At 38.0% G+C, this 16,108-nt stretch overlaps 1 protein-coding gene across 1 annotated transcript in view; it reads right to left on the bottom strand.

Annotated features, from left to right (window-relative positions):
• SPATA16 (spermatogenesis associated 16) overlaps positions 1 to 16,108 on the bottom strand; it is a 245,750-nt gene that overhangs the window by 53,431 nt on the left and 176,211 nt on the right. The window contains 1 exon segment of the mRNA XM_045166072.1: positions 11,162 to 11,309. Within this exon segment, the coding sequence (XP_045022007.1) occupies positions 11,162 to 11,309 (148 nt within the window).

The following is a 16,108-nucleotide window of genomic DNA, read 5'->3' as shown; positions in this document are numbered from 1 at the left end:
CTGGCTTAAAACTCAATATTCAAAAAATGAAGATCATGGCATCTGGTCCCATCACTTCATGGCAAATAGTTGGGGAAACAACGGAAACAGTGACAAACATTTTTCTTGGGCTCCAAAATCACTTCGGACTGTGACTGCAGCCATGAAATTAAAAGACGCTTACTCCTTGGAAGAAAAGCTATGACAAACATAGACAGCATATTAAAAAGCAGAGACGTTACTTTGCCAACAAAGATCCATCTAGTCAAAGCTGTGATTTTTCCAGTAGTCATGTATGGATGTGAGAGGTGGACCATAAAGAAAGCAGAGCACTGAAGAATTAATGCTTTTTAACTGTGGAGTTGGAGAAGACTCCTGAGAGTCCCTTGGACTGCAAGAAGATCAAACCAGTCCATCCTAAGGGAAATCAGTCCTGAATATTCATTGGAAGGACTGATGCTGAAGCTCCAGTACTTTGGCCACCTGATGCAAAGAAGTGACTCATTGGAAAAGACCCTGATGGTGGGAAAGATTGAAGGCAGGAGGAGAAGGGGATGACAGAGGATGAAATGTTTGGATGGCATCACTGACTCAATGGACATGAGTTTGGGTAAACTCCGGGAGTTGGTGATGGACAGGGAGGCCTGGTGTGCTGCAGTCCATGGGGTCGCAAAGAGCTGGACCTGACTGAGCGACAGAACCAAACTTATCTGAAATTTAGAAAAGAATATCACACAATTTTTTTCATTTTCCCTAAACATTAAGTGGTTTCTTGTCAATTTACAAAGGGTAAGTGAGGTAAAATAATCTGTATTAGATAACTCAGGGTAGTTGGTGCTCAAATGAACAGACCAGCTCTGCTGAGATGGAAGAATTAGTTTCTTATTCAGGTTGCGCTCTTGATGCAGCTTGTTCTCTGGGAAACGTGGACTCTTCGTCACTAAGAAGATTGGATATATGGAGAATCTGGCTAAGTGAAACTGTCAGAAGCACCAGAAAAGCACCTGCAAAAATGTGAACTATTGAGTATAGATCAGCTGACTCATCTCTATGTAGGAGGGACTGCTTATTTTCATGAAGCTACATATCTGTAAAATAAAATTTGAGCTCTCTGGACATAAAGTAGAAAGCACAGATACCACCATCATCAATATTTTCTGTTGGACACCTCAACATAGCCACAGTCAACAGATTGTGGATGAACTTTTTAAAGCAATTTGGAAAAAAGAAAAGTCATAGAGACTTTAAAACTTTTTTAGAAATACGCAAATTTGCCAAGGTTCTCTTATCACCTTTCCCTAAGTTTCATTTCCTCTCTATTTTCCAGTGTCTATGTCATTTCTCTGCCCTTTGTCCATAACAAAATGTTCTGACATTTTGGGTTAGAGCAAAATCTCATTTCTAAAGGTCCCAGTTGTTCACTGTGAGATGGGACCATGTCAGTTTTATATGACTTCCTTTTAGTGCTCAGTTTCAGAGTTTAGTTTCTCCAGTCCCTTCATAATGCCAGCACTTTGTCACTACTTCTTTCCCAATCATTTTCTGAGCTTTATCTTGTACTTCTTTTAATACCGATACCTCTGTCTTGGAAGTTATCCACAAATTCACATCAGCAAGAAAATAGCAAAAGGCAGCAGCTTTTGCAGCTAACTTATCATTATTGCCCCCCTATAAATAATAAAAGTTTCCACTTTTAAAAGCATAGTGTATTTTGATTTTTGCATTTAATGTGTGAGAAAGCTGTATGTATAACGAATCTTTGTGTAAAAAATTGTATTTTCCTTTTGACCTTCGTTATAATGTCAGAGCTGTAGATGCAAGTGAAAAAAATTGGTTTTCATTCCTAATTTTCCCTTTAGGCTGCTGGGCTACTTCTCCAAACCAATCTTTGTATGTTTCCTCTCATAACCCATTTGTAAAATGTGAAAACATTAATAACTACATAAGATTTTTATATGTAGTTTATTTTTATTTCACTTGAAATTCTTATTGTTTCTGAAGTTTTATGTTTAATCAGCTGTATTGTATTTATTCTGGGGAAGTTCCTTAATTCCATCCCTAACAAAGTAGATTTGAGACAAACAGGAAAGATATTATTTCCTTCAATATTTGTTAGATTCACAGTTAGTGAAATAACATATTGTCGCTATAACGCCCTGAATTTCTGGGGCCTGGAGTAGGATTATTTTTCCCCTTCTTTGAAAATTTTAACTCTAGACATGGGATAAGGTTTGAATTTATACTATACCTAGATACCCAGGAAATCTCAAAGGCTCTCTCATTGGTAGGACTCTCTAGTGTTTGGAAAAATCAAAAGAAATCCCTGGGAGGAAACAAAGTCAACCCAAACTCTACTGGATTCTCATATGTAAAGCCACACTGAATAGTGGATTGCACCCAAGAGTAAATAACATATGCATGTTACTATCTACAGTCAGTGAGAGATGGTGGGGTATCATAGAAAAATAGTTGGTCTTTGTCCCCAGTTTCTGGCATAGAGCTTCTATGATGCTTGGAATTTCCTGAGTGGTAACGGATAATAGGAGTGTCTTTTGTTCTAATGAGGTGACTCTTGGCAGACTCCAGAGAGCATATGCCAGGATGGGGGCTAGTCTCAAGAAAGACCAAGCCTTGATTGGAAACATGGAACTTTCAGCCTCATTCTTCATGCTCTGGGGAGACAGGCTGGAGATTGAGTTAATCACCAGTGGCCAATGATTAAACCAATCATGATGAAACCTCCATAAACCCCCCAGATGATGGGGTTCAGAGAGCTTCTGGGTTAGTGCAGTTCAGTGAGGTACTGGGAGAGTGGTGCATCCAGAGAGAGCTTGGGAGCTCCCTGAACACACACACATACACACCTCTACATACCTTACTTTGCCCTATGTTTTTCCATACGATGTTACCAAAAAAACCCAGATGAACTTTTTGGAAAACCCAATATCTCTTCAGTTTGGCTGTTTTTGAGTTGTATCCTTTATGATAAACTAGTAATAGTAAGTAAAGCACTTCCTGAGTACTATGAGTCATCCTGGAAAATTATAAGACCTAAATTGGGGGTGGTGGGAACCCTGGCATCTGAAGCTGGGGGGGGGGCAGTGTTGTAGGATAGATCCCTTAATCTGTGAGGTCTGTACTAACTCTGGATAGTTAGTACCAAAGTTGAATTATTAAAAGCCCAGTTGGTGGCTGAGAGTTAGAGCAGTGGTACAGAAAACACCCACATATTTGGTGTCAAAAGTGTTGTGAGGAAAAAGCAATCCTATATTTGGGGTCAGAAGTGAGATTTGCTAAAATGGTTTTGGCTCATGGAAACATGTGGTTTGGGAAGAAAAAGGATAAAAGAGTGGAGGGTGAGAAGTCTTTGATTCCTGGGTGGCCACTGGTGGTGTGCGACTGCAGCTGTGCTGTGATCAGTTACTAAAGATAAGAGTTACCCATTGTAGCGATGAACCCAATGCCTGGGGAGCTGATTCACTGAATGCATTAAGGAATACAAACTAGCAAAAGAAAAGCAAAATGTACAGTCTTGATTATCATTACCTGTTACAGCTAAAATGAAATTAAAAGAGAGTTCTGAATTGGATTAACATTTACAGTCCATGGGGTTCCAAAAAATGGGACATGACTGAATGACTAACACTCATTCAGATTCAAAATGGATGGCATAGAGAGACAAAGAAATAGAAAATACAAGGAACGGCTTCAGTGATAACGGAAAATTGGATGAATAGAGGTAACAAATGTCCAGCTAAAATTCTTCAATGAAAGAATAGCAAGGAGTAAGGATTAGTATTTTTTTTAATGTTGACAGTTTTTAAGAATATATGAATTTTTCAGAATATATGAATACATGACTCCTTAGATTATGGAGCACAGTGACTTCCAGGTGAGGACAGTGTTTATGTTGGTAGGAGGTAGGGAATGGTTGGGGATTTTTCAGAGGCCAGTAGAGGATACCTGGAGAGCTAGCAATGTTTTTTTTTTTTTTACTTTATTTATTCCATAATAATTAGTTTAGCTGAGCATTTGTTTTGTGTAAATTTAAATGTCTGTGATATTTCACAATAAAAATGATTTAAATAATAAATGAGAAAAGATGAATAACTTGGCTGAGGGGACTTTCCTGGTGGTCCAGTGGTTAAAAAATTGCGCTTCTAATGTAGAGGGCCTGGGTTCAATCCCTTGTCCAGTAACTAAGACCCCACATGCCAATGTGGCATGGCCAAAAAGTAAATTAAAAAAAAAAAAAGAATAACAAATAACTTGGATGGGGCTCTATTTTAAGTGTGAAAAGCAGTGATTATCTCTGGATCACAAGATCATCAAGAAAAGCTCCTGCCTAAAAGGCGTAAGGTAACTGAGCCAAGTATTAAAGCATAAGTAAATAGGACCTGAATGCCAAATATGTAAAACTGAAGAAAAAAAAAAGGATAATACTGCAAAATAGAAATTTCCAATTCTGCACACAACCGATTTGTAGAGTTTAAAATTAAGAACACAGAGACATTGTTTTACATAATTGAGAGTTCAGTCTTTAGGGATTTTAATGCTCAGATGCATGATTCATTAGATAGCAGTGCCTAATGATTAACTATGATATTACAGAGTGGCTAGATTAGACAACATAAGTAAGTGTTTCAGGAAAAATAAAATCTTAACATGAATATTTACCTCACTGCTCCTTTACCTACTGAAATGAGCTCAGTTTATTTTGAAATTATTATGGAGCTTGTTTTTTTTTTAATGTAGACTGAGGTAACTGGTGATGGATAAGAGCCTGAGAAACTGTTAAGGCTGCCAAGATTGATATGAGAAAGGGATTACTCTGTTCATGAAGGAATGAACTTGGGGAGTGTATTTGGAGAGCTTAGAGTGGGAAAAGAGACTTGGCGGGAAGCTGCCATGTAAGTGTGTGCATGTGTACATTACAAGTTTTCTCTGAGCATGATGGATAAAATACCTCTCACATCTGCTTTCTGCCATGTATCTCATTCCAACCACAGCACCTTGCCCCAGCACATTGGTTTTTCTTAAGAGGCTAGAGTAAAAACTTACATTACTTCCATTTATTTTTGAATTACTGACTGGTATTTCTTGAAATGAAACATTGTTTGTCTTCAGTCAGGTCCCATAAGAAAACACATTAAGCAGGATGCATTACACTTTCAGAGAGGTCCAGGAGAAATGTAATCATAGAAGGCAAGAGACAGTAGATGATGGAGACCAGAGGTGAACAATGTTGTAACCTGCTACTGTGAAGGCTAAGTGGGTGCTCACTGAGAAGTGTTTACTCTCATTAGATAGAATAGTGCTGGAACACCACTCTTCCCATTGGGAAGACCAACAGTTTAATATTTTAAGAACAGAGACTTTAGCCCTGTATATGAGGAATTTCTTTACTTTGGGAATGATTCTCTATTTCTACAAAGAATTCTTGTGGTACAAACATGAGATTATTTATCTTTATAACCAACCTAGCTGTAACACTTTCATAATAATATTGGAGATGTAGACTCTTTAGTTCTATAAACTTTTCCATTTGATAAAGTGAGTTAGAAAGAGGAGGAAAATAGTTTAATTTTGGAAGTTCTTGATCATGCTAAAATTATAGAAGAAGAAAGAATAAAATAAGGAATTTTAACTTCACATTTTAGAGAGCATAAGACTATTATCCTTACTGGTAAATGATGACTGAACAAGAACAAGGTTATAAATTTCAGTGAAAAGCAATTTTTAAAGGTCTATTTTAAAACAATATATTATTCCTCTGAACATACATATTTACTCTTGGGAACTAAATTACATTGGAAAGACAAAATATGACTCTATCCACCTAAGTGTTAAAGTAATTGATATCTGATCCAGAAAACTTTTCTATTAAACATTACTAAGCACAGATCCATTACTGAATATTTATTTATTTAGCAAATAAATCTTGATATTTTCATCAAGTGGAGACAGGATATGCTTATTGTATTACTTTATTATTATTAAAATATAACCATGCAAGAATAAGAACTATAAAGAATTGCATTATTTCATTGGAATATATGAATAAAAATCTCAAGCAAAATCTTTATAAATGAAAACATAATAAATCTAGGGTTAGTGAATTATTATTTGTTTTATATATGCTGACTACTCTGCATCAATCAAATTAGATTTTTCCTTAAATAAGAAAAATGGATAGCTACACTGCTAAAATTCAGTAATTTTTTTCCTCCATGAGATGTAGTACAATATAACTCTATTATAATATAGCTTTAAGATTTTGGTAGGTCTTACCACATTCCCCACATAGCAAAGAATGCACAGTGAATTCCTGAGGATATATAAGCCTGGTTGTCCAATGAGGCAGATTTGAATTTTGACCCTCCCTTATCAGTCTTGTAGAGGTTATAAGGGCAATATAAATATGGTCTTAGTGACTGCCACTGAGAGAGGCTTCCTTGGTGGCTCAGTCAGTAAAGAATCCGCCTGCAATGTGGGAGACCTGGGTTCAATCTTTGAGCTGGGAAGATCCCCTGGAGGACATGGCATCCTACTCGAGTATTCTTGCCTGGAGAATTCCAAGGACAGGGGAGCCTGGCAGGCTACAATCCATGGGATTGCCAAGAGTCAGACATAACTGAGCAACTAAGCACAGCTCTGAGGGTGAAGTGAGTTTTTCTCATAATAAATCACTAATTTAGTTGGTCTATTTAATAAAATATTAAAACTATTTAGACCTCTATGAATTTCAAAATGAGTTTTTTACAGTTTTTTCCCTTTGCAATTTATTTTTCATGTGAAAATCCCTGATAAGGGTGACTGTGAATTAGGGGTTAGCTAGAAAGAACACACTGCCTGGGGGATCTCTATCACGAATACTCTTCTTGCTTATCACCATCACCTCTGCCAGCTATTACTGGGATCACAGCATTGTCACATGACCACAGAGTAATGAACTCAATACTGTGTATGCTTGCTGAAGGTGACCTGGAGTTGGGCAGAGTTTCTGAGTAGGAGGTTTGTCTGCCAGCCTCTGCTGGGAGAGCTAAATGTATTAGTCTCCAAGTTTTAATGATAATACCTACTTATACTGTAGAACTTTGATAGGTGGACTTTTCATCCAAGATCTTCAAGGTACAGATTTTTATGACCTTCATCTGTTGACTGTTGACTTAGATGACTTCTAAAACTCCTACTTGTGATCTCAGTTTTTCCTGCTGGAATGCAAACTGTGTAATTGTGTTCTGTCTCCTGTGGGGCATCTGTGTCTCTCCTGAAATGTTCCCTTTCTTTGAGTGGGTACAAACACATATGTATGAGAACATCCACCTGTAGTTGTTCAAGGAAGGATGAGTGAGTGGGAGGTAGAAAGGAATGTACACAAACTAGATGTTTCTGAGGGTGAGTTTGACTGCACATGGGGGGATGTTTATCCTTTCTCCATTGAGTTCACATGAATTTATTGTGTACACTGTAGATGGAGTAGGAAACCATCTACTAGTTATGTTGTAAGGTAGTCTGTTAGAGTTAAGTCACCTGATTTAACAGAGAACCTCCAAATCTCAGTGATCTGAGACGAAAGAATTTTTTTTTTTTTTAATTTGTGTAGGTATTCAGTGGGTTGCCTTCCATATGGTCATTCAGGGATCCAAGCTTCTTTTGCCTTGTAGCTTCTTTAGTTCTGCAGTTCTACCCACTCAGTCAGTAGCAAGGGAGAGAGAATTCTATATGGCAGAAGTTTATGGGTCAGGCCTGCGAGTGGCATATATTATTTCTACCCATATTCAAACACTGTCTGTTATTGAGTCACCAACCTCACTGAACCTTGCCACTTTTGGTGGCAAGGACTTCTATTCCCAAACTGCTCTTTCATCTGTTTTCTCCTCCACCATTCTTTTAATTAGAATCAGCCTTCAATTCCATAATTTGAGCTTAGGTTTTAATTGAAATAGTCTTCAGAAGAGAGGAAAAATACAGCCCAACTTTCACCCTGAAGTATAAATGACTAAAGTCAGGTATATTGTAGCACTACCTAGGTCATATAAGTGACTCCATCAGGTCCTGCTCAAACTAACAGAACTGTCTCAAGTTGCACTAGCCATGTAATCAGCAGCTGTGCCAGCCTGCACCAGACTTTGGAAGAGGACTCTTTCCTCACATGCCCTCAGGCTTCTGGGCTTCCCTGATGGCTCAGCAGGTAAAGAATCCACCAAAATACAGGAGACATAGATTAGATTCTTGGGTTGGGAAGACCTCTGAAGGAGGGCATGGCAACCCATTCCAGTATTTTAGCCTGAAGAATCTCATGGACAGAGGAGCCTGGTGGGCTACAGTCCATAGGGTTGCAAAGAATCAGTCGTGGCTGAGCATGCTCGCCACAACAAACCATTGTTCTTCTAGGCCCTATCTTTCTTTGTACGACTCCTTGTCTAGCTACTGCCTTTAGCTACTGATACCTGCCCAAATCATCACTCTGCACCTCTTGTGAGAAATATACAGAAGCTAAAGACCACATTGGACCTCCTCTCTTCCTCACCTTGGAATTACTTGAGGGGGAAAGAAGAGATGCCACTAAGACTTGCACATACAGTTAGCAATAGTGGTTTCACCGTCATTCCAGCAATAGCTTTGGAGAGACCCTTTAATCAGTGCAACAGAGGCAAATAATGCATGTCATCAATGTAATAGTCTGTTAACCCAAAGTACCCATCATACAGAGCAAAGAACCCAACCAGTCCTTATGAAATTTAAAATTCAAGATTGCCTTCTCTACCTCCCTTTCTCCTTCAGAGACTGCGTCTTTTCTCTCTCTGTCCTCATACAGCACTGTCACAATCCAGCAATTAGTAATTATAAAATAATAGAAACAATCATCACTAACTTATAATTATCTTCTCTTTCATAGTATAAGATTCTTTAGCATGAATCGCCTTGCCAACAAATCATAATTCATCTTGATAACAAGTTTGATGGAGTCACATGAGACATGAATCTGGCTCATTAATGTTATTATTGTTTTTAAATCTTCAGTGGCAACAGTGCTTCCTAAGTATTAATTAATCTTCATAACTTCTCTGTGAAGTAGGTTAAATATAACTAAATTTATTCTACCAGTAGAGAAATTGGCAAATCGGTGATCTTCACAATGAATCTCTCTTCATTACCAATGGATCTGAGAGCAGATGTGGAAATAACTGAATCTTATTAATTTTCCATGATACTAGATTGACATAACTTGTGTGTGCTCTTGATTTCACTCTTTTCCTCCCCAAAGCCCTCTGAAGATATCCATAAGAAAAAGATAAGTGATTTATAACAATTAGCAAAAATTGTGAGTTCTGAAATATTTTTATCTACTCTCTTAAAAATGCTCAAATTAAGTAAATCAGCATCAGTGGTCATTATAGTGTGTGATTTCTTCTCTTTCTATGCCTTCAAATTTTCTTTGTTCCTTAAGATTTTACTGGTTATATTTTTAAAATATCTTTTTTTTCTGAAGAGCTTGAGGCATTGTGGAAGAAACAGATTCCACAGGACCTAGAGTTAATGCTTTCGTCCCATCTTGGCTTCTATCAGATGGAAATAAGGTACCCGAACGATGGGGTACAATCCATGTCCATGTGACGACATGGATTCAAATCCAAGGCTTGCTGCCACTGATGTGGTGGTTTTCTGCGTATCTTTGGAAAAACTTTGTTTCTTCTGGTTACCGTTCTCATTTCTACATGAGAATCATCTTAGTCACTTGAGTTATGAGAGTAACAAAAGATAATGAATGGTGAGTAGCTGGCACCTTAAAAGTGATCACTAATGGAGTATGTTATTAATCATATAAATCAGTGATTTGACTCCAAAACCCTAGCAAAAGGAATGCAGGGGGCTTAACAGGAAGTTACAATATTAGGTGTACGTACTTAGAGATTTTGCTTAGCATGTTAGTCATTGTTGATAGGCTTTTAATTTTGGAAGTAAAAAAATGGTCTTTAATATTGTTTTGAGTCAATGATTTAAAGACAGTAAAATGGCAATAACAAAAGCTTTTGACAACTCTTAGTATCTTAGATAACTAGATATTTCGATCTCCATTAGGGATTGGCTCTTACTTTAATACAAGAAAATTCTTAATTTAGAATAACATTTGGAACATGGTAGAAAGTATTGAATGAATAAAAGCAATTGGCTTCCAGAGACAAAAAGAGCAAAACGGAACACTACAAGTGTTGTGTTCTTTGTATACACTTGACTATCCAGATCTCCTTTGGATACCAGTGGCTGAAGAACATTAAAAAAAAAAAAAAAAAAAAAAGAGGTGCATTTGAGGTATGAGATAGATGGAGCAAGGAAAATAGAAAGAGAAGGGACTAGAGAAAAAAATTCTTCTTCAGGAAAATACTAGAATCACCTAGTTTACTGATGAAGGATATGAAAAAAGGTGACATTTTACACAAGTTACTCCTTCATTTTTTTTTTTTTTTAATCTTAGAGTTTCTAAGTGTTACCTCTCCTCTTAAAAAAAGAAACATGACCGATGACACAAGAGATATTACACTAGACCTATAAGGCTAGCTCTACATAAAACCTAGAAATAACTTTCTATTTCAACTCAGTTCAGTTGAGTTCAGTTGCTCAGTCGTGTCCGACTCTTTGTGACCCCATGAATTGCAGCATGCCAGGCCTCCCTGTCCATCACCAACTTCCGGAGCTCACTCAAACTCGTGTGCATCGAGTCGGTGATGCCATCCAGCCACCTCATCCTCTGTCGTCCCCTTCTCCTCCTGCCCCTAATCCCTCCCAGCTTCGGGGTCTTTTCCAATGAGTCAACTCTTCGAATGAAGTGGCCAAAGTATTGGAGTTTCGGCCTCAGCATCAGTCCTTCCAATGATCACCCAGGACTGATCTCCTTTAGGATGGACTGGTTGGATCTCCTTGCAGTCCAAGGGACTCTCAAGAGTCTTCTCCAACACCACAGTTCAAAAGCATCAATTCTTCGGTGCTAAGCTTTTTTCACAGTCCAACTCTCACATCCATACATGACCACTGGAAAAACCATAGCCTTTCAACTCAACAGATTAATAATAATAAAAAAAATCCTTAAAACAGAAATAACAAAAATCAGAAACATCCCTATATTTGTTTTTTATGAAAATAAAGCATCAGTTGATACTTTGAAGATACTGATTCTTACCTGTGTAGATAAATTCCACATATGCAGGATGAATTTTTGTGAAAACTTCTTTTACTTTTTCTATTTTATCAGCTCTGATTTTTGTTGCAAATGGTGTGTACATAACTGAGAAAGATTCCGCTCTGGTGATGGCTTCCTCAATCATGGCCTAAGAGAAAGCAAATAACCCATTTGGCATCAATAACAATATATGACTTTAAGAATGTAAAAAAAAATATAATTACCTTTATGGATGATTTAAAAATCTATATACTGTACTGCAGAGATAACATTTTGGTCTTGAATATTCATTAGAATGAACTTTTAATTAGTTCTGGAAATACTATTTCATATTAGGAAAACCAATTAAATGGAGAAAGTTTGTAAACAGACACCTCTAAACTGAGCTTGCTTTAAGATAAAAATAAAAATTCTGTTTTCTGAGGTGTCATTTTTAACTTGGTCTGAAACATCAAATTCTTAAGCCTAATATAATTATCCTATGAACAGACACTGATGAGCAATTTGTTCTTTAAAAAAGTAATTAAAATATCTAGATTTAAGTATTGTCTATAAATAACCTGACAAGCTAGACAAACTATATTTTTATTCTTCCAATACCTGGCAAAGTTTTTTGGAGGTATAAAAAAAACCCTTTCTCAATTCCCTCCTAGCTAAGCTTTCCTTCCCTGCAGATCACAATGGCCGAGCCATTTGAGATGGATTCAGCTATTTAAGAATTTCTTTAAATTTTCTTTGTTCATGTATGGTACCATTCTTGATAAAGCTTGTCATCACCCAGAGCTTCCTGTTTTAACAAGGTCCATTACTATTTGAAACAGACCAAAAGGGAAGTTATGTGAAGTTTTAAAAAGGAATTATTCCTTTCCTACAACTTTTCCTTCTAACAAGCTTTGACAATTGAATAAAAAGTGGAACTGTCTATAGTTATCTCATTTTTCTGAAAATAGCATAGAAGAATATTATAAAAATTCATATATACTTATAGGAATAGTTTTTCCCCTGACAACTCAGAATGTCAACAACCAATAAGGAAAAATAATAGATTTGAAGTTTCCAACAAAGAAAATCATTTAACAAACAGCAACTTTATTATTACTGGCATGCTGCTGCTGCTGCTGCTAAGTTGCTTCAGTCATATCCGACTCTGTGAGACCCCATAGATGGCAGTCCCCAGGCTCCCGCATCCCTGGGATTCTCCAGGCAAGAACACTGGAGTGGGTTGCCATTTCCTTCTCCAATGTGTGAAAGTGAAAAGTGAAAGTGAAGTCTCTCAGTCGTGTCCGACTCTTAGCGACCTCATGGACTGCAGCCTATCAGGCTCCTCCGTCCATGGGATTTTCCAGGCAAGAGTACTGGAGTGGGGTGCCATTGCCTTCTCCATATTACCGGCATGGTGTATTGTTAAACAAGTTTTAGGCTAATATTAAACTCAGTAAGGAATTGATTTTAAACTGAGAGACTTAATTTAACTTGTTGATATCCTACTTCATTCCTCAGTGACTCCAAATGGCCTCTATGATCAGTTTTCTAACTTACAACTTAAATTTGTTGTGGGGCAAATTTCTGAATGGCTGAAGGAAAGAACTTGTCCACAAGACTGTCCTTTCCAGGTTTGATGAACTGGAAGGGGAACAAAGAATATGATTGTGATGCCAAATCCAGAGCCAGCAACTAGATGGAGGTAGCCATGGATTATGAAGCAGTGGATTCTGAGGGTGCAGCAGGTCTGGATGCTGAGGCTTGGATGCGATGATGGAAGGCTTACAAAGGGCAATGCAGGCAGCAGGTCTGAAATTCAGAGACGTGGATTAAGAACTCAAGCTGTTTAGGTACCAGGTTCTGGTCTTCCAACAAAAATAAATATCCTTTATATTGAGTAGGAGAATATTTTCTCCAACTTCGTGCTTCATTGTTTATTGCTGGAATGTGGAATATGCTGGAATATATTTATTGGTGCAACTAATTCTGGGATGGCCTGTCCAGACCTAGAAGGTAAGTAGTTGTACCTGGATTCGTGTGGAGTGAGGTGCTGAAGAAGGAAGTTGTTCTAGATCTCAGTTCAAAGGTGTTGATCTGCCTTCACTGCCTTTTGTAGGCTCCTAGTTCCTGTGTGAGTTTGTTAGGCCTGCCATAACAGAGTTTCACAGACTGGGTGGCTGAAACAACATAAATTTATTTTATCATAGTTCCAGTGGCTAAAAATCTGAGATCCAGGTGTCTGCAGGGTTGATTTCTTTTTAGACCTCTCTCTTTGGCTAGTAGATGGCCAGGTACCTTCTCCTGTGTCTTCACATGTTTTTCCCTCTGTGTGTGTCTGTATTCTAATCTCCTCTTACACTGGTCATATTGGATTGTTGTTGTTCAGTCACCCAGTCATGTCTGACCCTTTGTAACCCCATGGGCTACAGCACGCCAGGCCTCCCTGTCCCTCACCACTTTCTGGAGTTTGCCCAAATTCATATCAATTGCATAGTGATGCCATCCAGCCATCTCATCCTCTGACACCCTCTTCTCCTTCTGCCCTCCATCTTTCCCAGCATCAGGGATTTTTCCAAAGAGTTGGCTCTTTGCATCAGATGTCCAAAATACTGGAACTTCAGCTTCAGCATTAGCCCTTCCAATGAGTATTCAGGGTTGATTTCCTTTAAGGTTGACTGGTTTGATCTCCTTGCTGTCCAAGGAACTCTCAGGAGTCTTCCCCAGCACGACAGTTTGAAGGCATCAATTTTTGGCACTTAGCCTTTTTTATGAACTAACTCTCACATCCGTACACGACTACTGGAAAAACCATAGCTTAGACTATATGGACCTTTGTTGGCAAAGTGATGTTTCTGCTTTTTAATATGCTGTCTAGGTTTATCATAGCTTTTCTCCTAAGGAGCTAGCATCTTTTAATTTCATGGCTACAGTCTCCTTCTGCAATGATTTAGGAGTCCAATTCCCTATTTGCCATGAAGTGATGGAACTGGATGCCATGATCTTAGCTTTTTGAATGTTGAGGTTTAAGCCAGCCTTTTCACTCTCCTCTTTCATCCTCATCAAGAGGCTTTTTAGTTCCTCTTCACTTTCTGCCATTAGAGTGGTATCATCTGCATATCTGAGGCTGTTGACGTTTCTCCCACCTATCTTGATTCCAGCTTACAATTCATCCATCTGGGCATTTCTCATGATGTGCTAAGCGTATGAGTTAAACAAACAGGGAGACAACAGAGAGCCCTGTCGTACTCCTTGCCCAATTTTGAACAAGTCCGGTTCTAACTGTTGCTTTTTGATCAGCCAACAGGTTTCTCAGGAGATAGGTAAGATGGTCTGGTATTCTCATCTCTTTAAGAGCTTTCCACAGTTTGTTGTGATCCTCACAGTCAAAGGCTTTATATTGGATTAAATCCCATTTAAAGACCTCATTTTAACTTAATTACCTTTTTAAAGACCCTATTTGCAAATACAATCACCATCTACAGCCTGGGGTTAGGACTAGCATATGAATTTTGCAGGGGACATGGTTCAGCCCATAACACTTCCTAACATCCAAATAGCCTTTCTGGCGGTCTCTCTGAATAGCTTGGTGAAGGATATGTTGCTTTAAATTCTGGATCAAATAATTTTAGTGAAGATATTTAATCCTCTACTTTGCTTCCAGAAAGGTATTAACAGTATCCCAGTAAGGCCAAGACAGAAGAAAACATTCTCTCCATCCCATTTCTCTTTCAATTGCTGGCAGCTTAAGTGATGCTGGCAGAATAGCTTTGCCTTTAAGCCATTGCACAGCAGGACAGGAAGACTCATGCCCAAGAGCCTACACCAGCTTTTTTTTTTTGCAAGTGGCAGAAGAGCGGTTTTCACGACAGTTTGATCTGCTTGTTTAAGGCATTGTGCTCTTGGCTTAATGCTCAAGACATGTCATGTAGGCTTACACAGTGTTCTTCACTCAGGAGGGTATATGCTGGAGTATATACCCTCTCTCTCTCTTCACTCAAAGTCAGTAGAACTGGGGTTCTTTGTGGCTTCTGCTCTCCATCTTGAAGATGAGTAAAGAAGTGAGTGAGTGAGCAGAGTGTATAAGAATAAATTGAACTTTCAATGGAGACACTTTCTCAGATGAAATTACTACAGCCCCAAGAAGAAATAGTGCAATGTAATTTTAAATATATATTTACATATAAAGTTTTAAACACATATATTTAAAATATAAATGTACACACACATATGTAACATTTCTGGTATATTGTTGACTAATTTATTTGTGAAGTAGTCTAAGTCTAGAAAAATTTAGCTTTAAAATACTTATTATTATTATAATTATTATTATTTAAAATAGTGGGAATTTTTAATTGTTTTTGGTTGGGCACCAAAATATCAGGTTTTCATTTTGTGATGGCAGTAATAATTTAGAATTGGGCTTGTTTTTCATGAGCAATCTATGTCCATTTTTTAAAAAAATTATTTTATTGAAGTAGGTGACACAGGTGGTAAAGAATCTGCCTACAATGCAGGAGCTGTAGGAGATGTGAGTTTGGTCCCTGGGTGGGGAAGATCCCCTGGAGAAGGAAATGGCAACCACTCCAGTATTCTTTCCTGGAAAATTCCATGGACAGAGGAGCCTGGAGGGTTACAGTCCATGGAGTCGCAAAGAGTGAGCAATGGCTTAGTGACTAAGCACATAGTTGACTTACATTGTTGTATTTCTGCTGTACAGTAAAGTGATTCACTTATATATGTATATATACATATACATTTTTTTCCATTTTCTTTTCCACTGTGGTTTATCACAGGATATTGAATATAGTTCCCTGTGTTACACAGTAGGAACTTGCTGTTTATCCATTCACTATTATAATAGTTCACATCTGCTGATCCCAAACTCCCAATCCATTCCTCCCTGCACCTTCCTCCCCCAGCAATCACAGGTCTGTTCTCTATGTGAGTCTGTTTCTGTTTCATAGA

Source organism: Bubalus bubalis, chromosome 1 (assembly GCF_019923935.1).
Source record: "Bubalus bubalis isolate 160015118507 breed Murrah chromosome 1, NDDB_SH_1, whole genome shotgun sequence".
Classification (NCBI taxonomy): Eukaryota; Metazoa; Chordata; class Mammalia; order Artiodactyla; family Bovidae; genus Bubalus; species Bubalus bubalis.
Note: the sequence above shows the minus strand (reverse complement) of the source record. Positions and strands in the feature narration are given on the sequence as shown.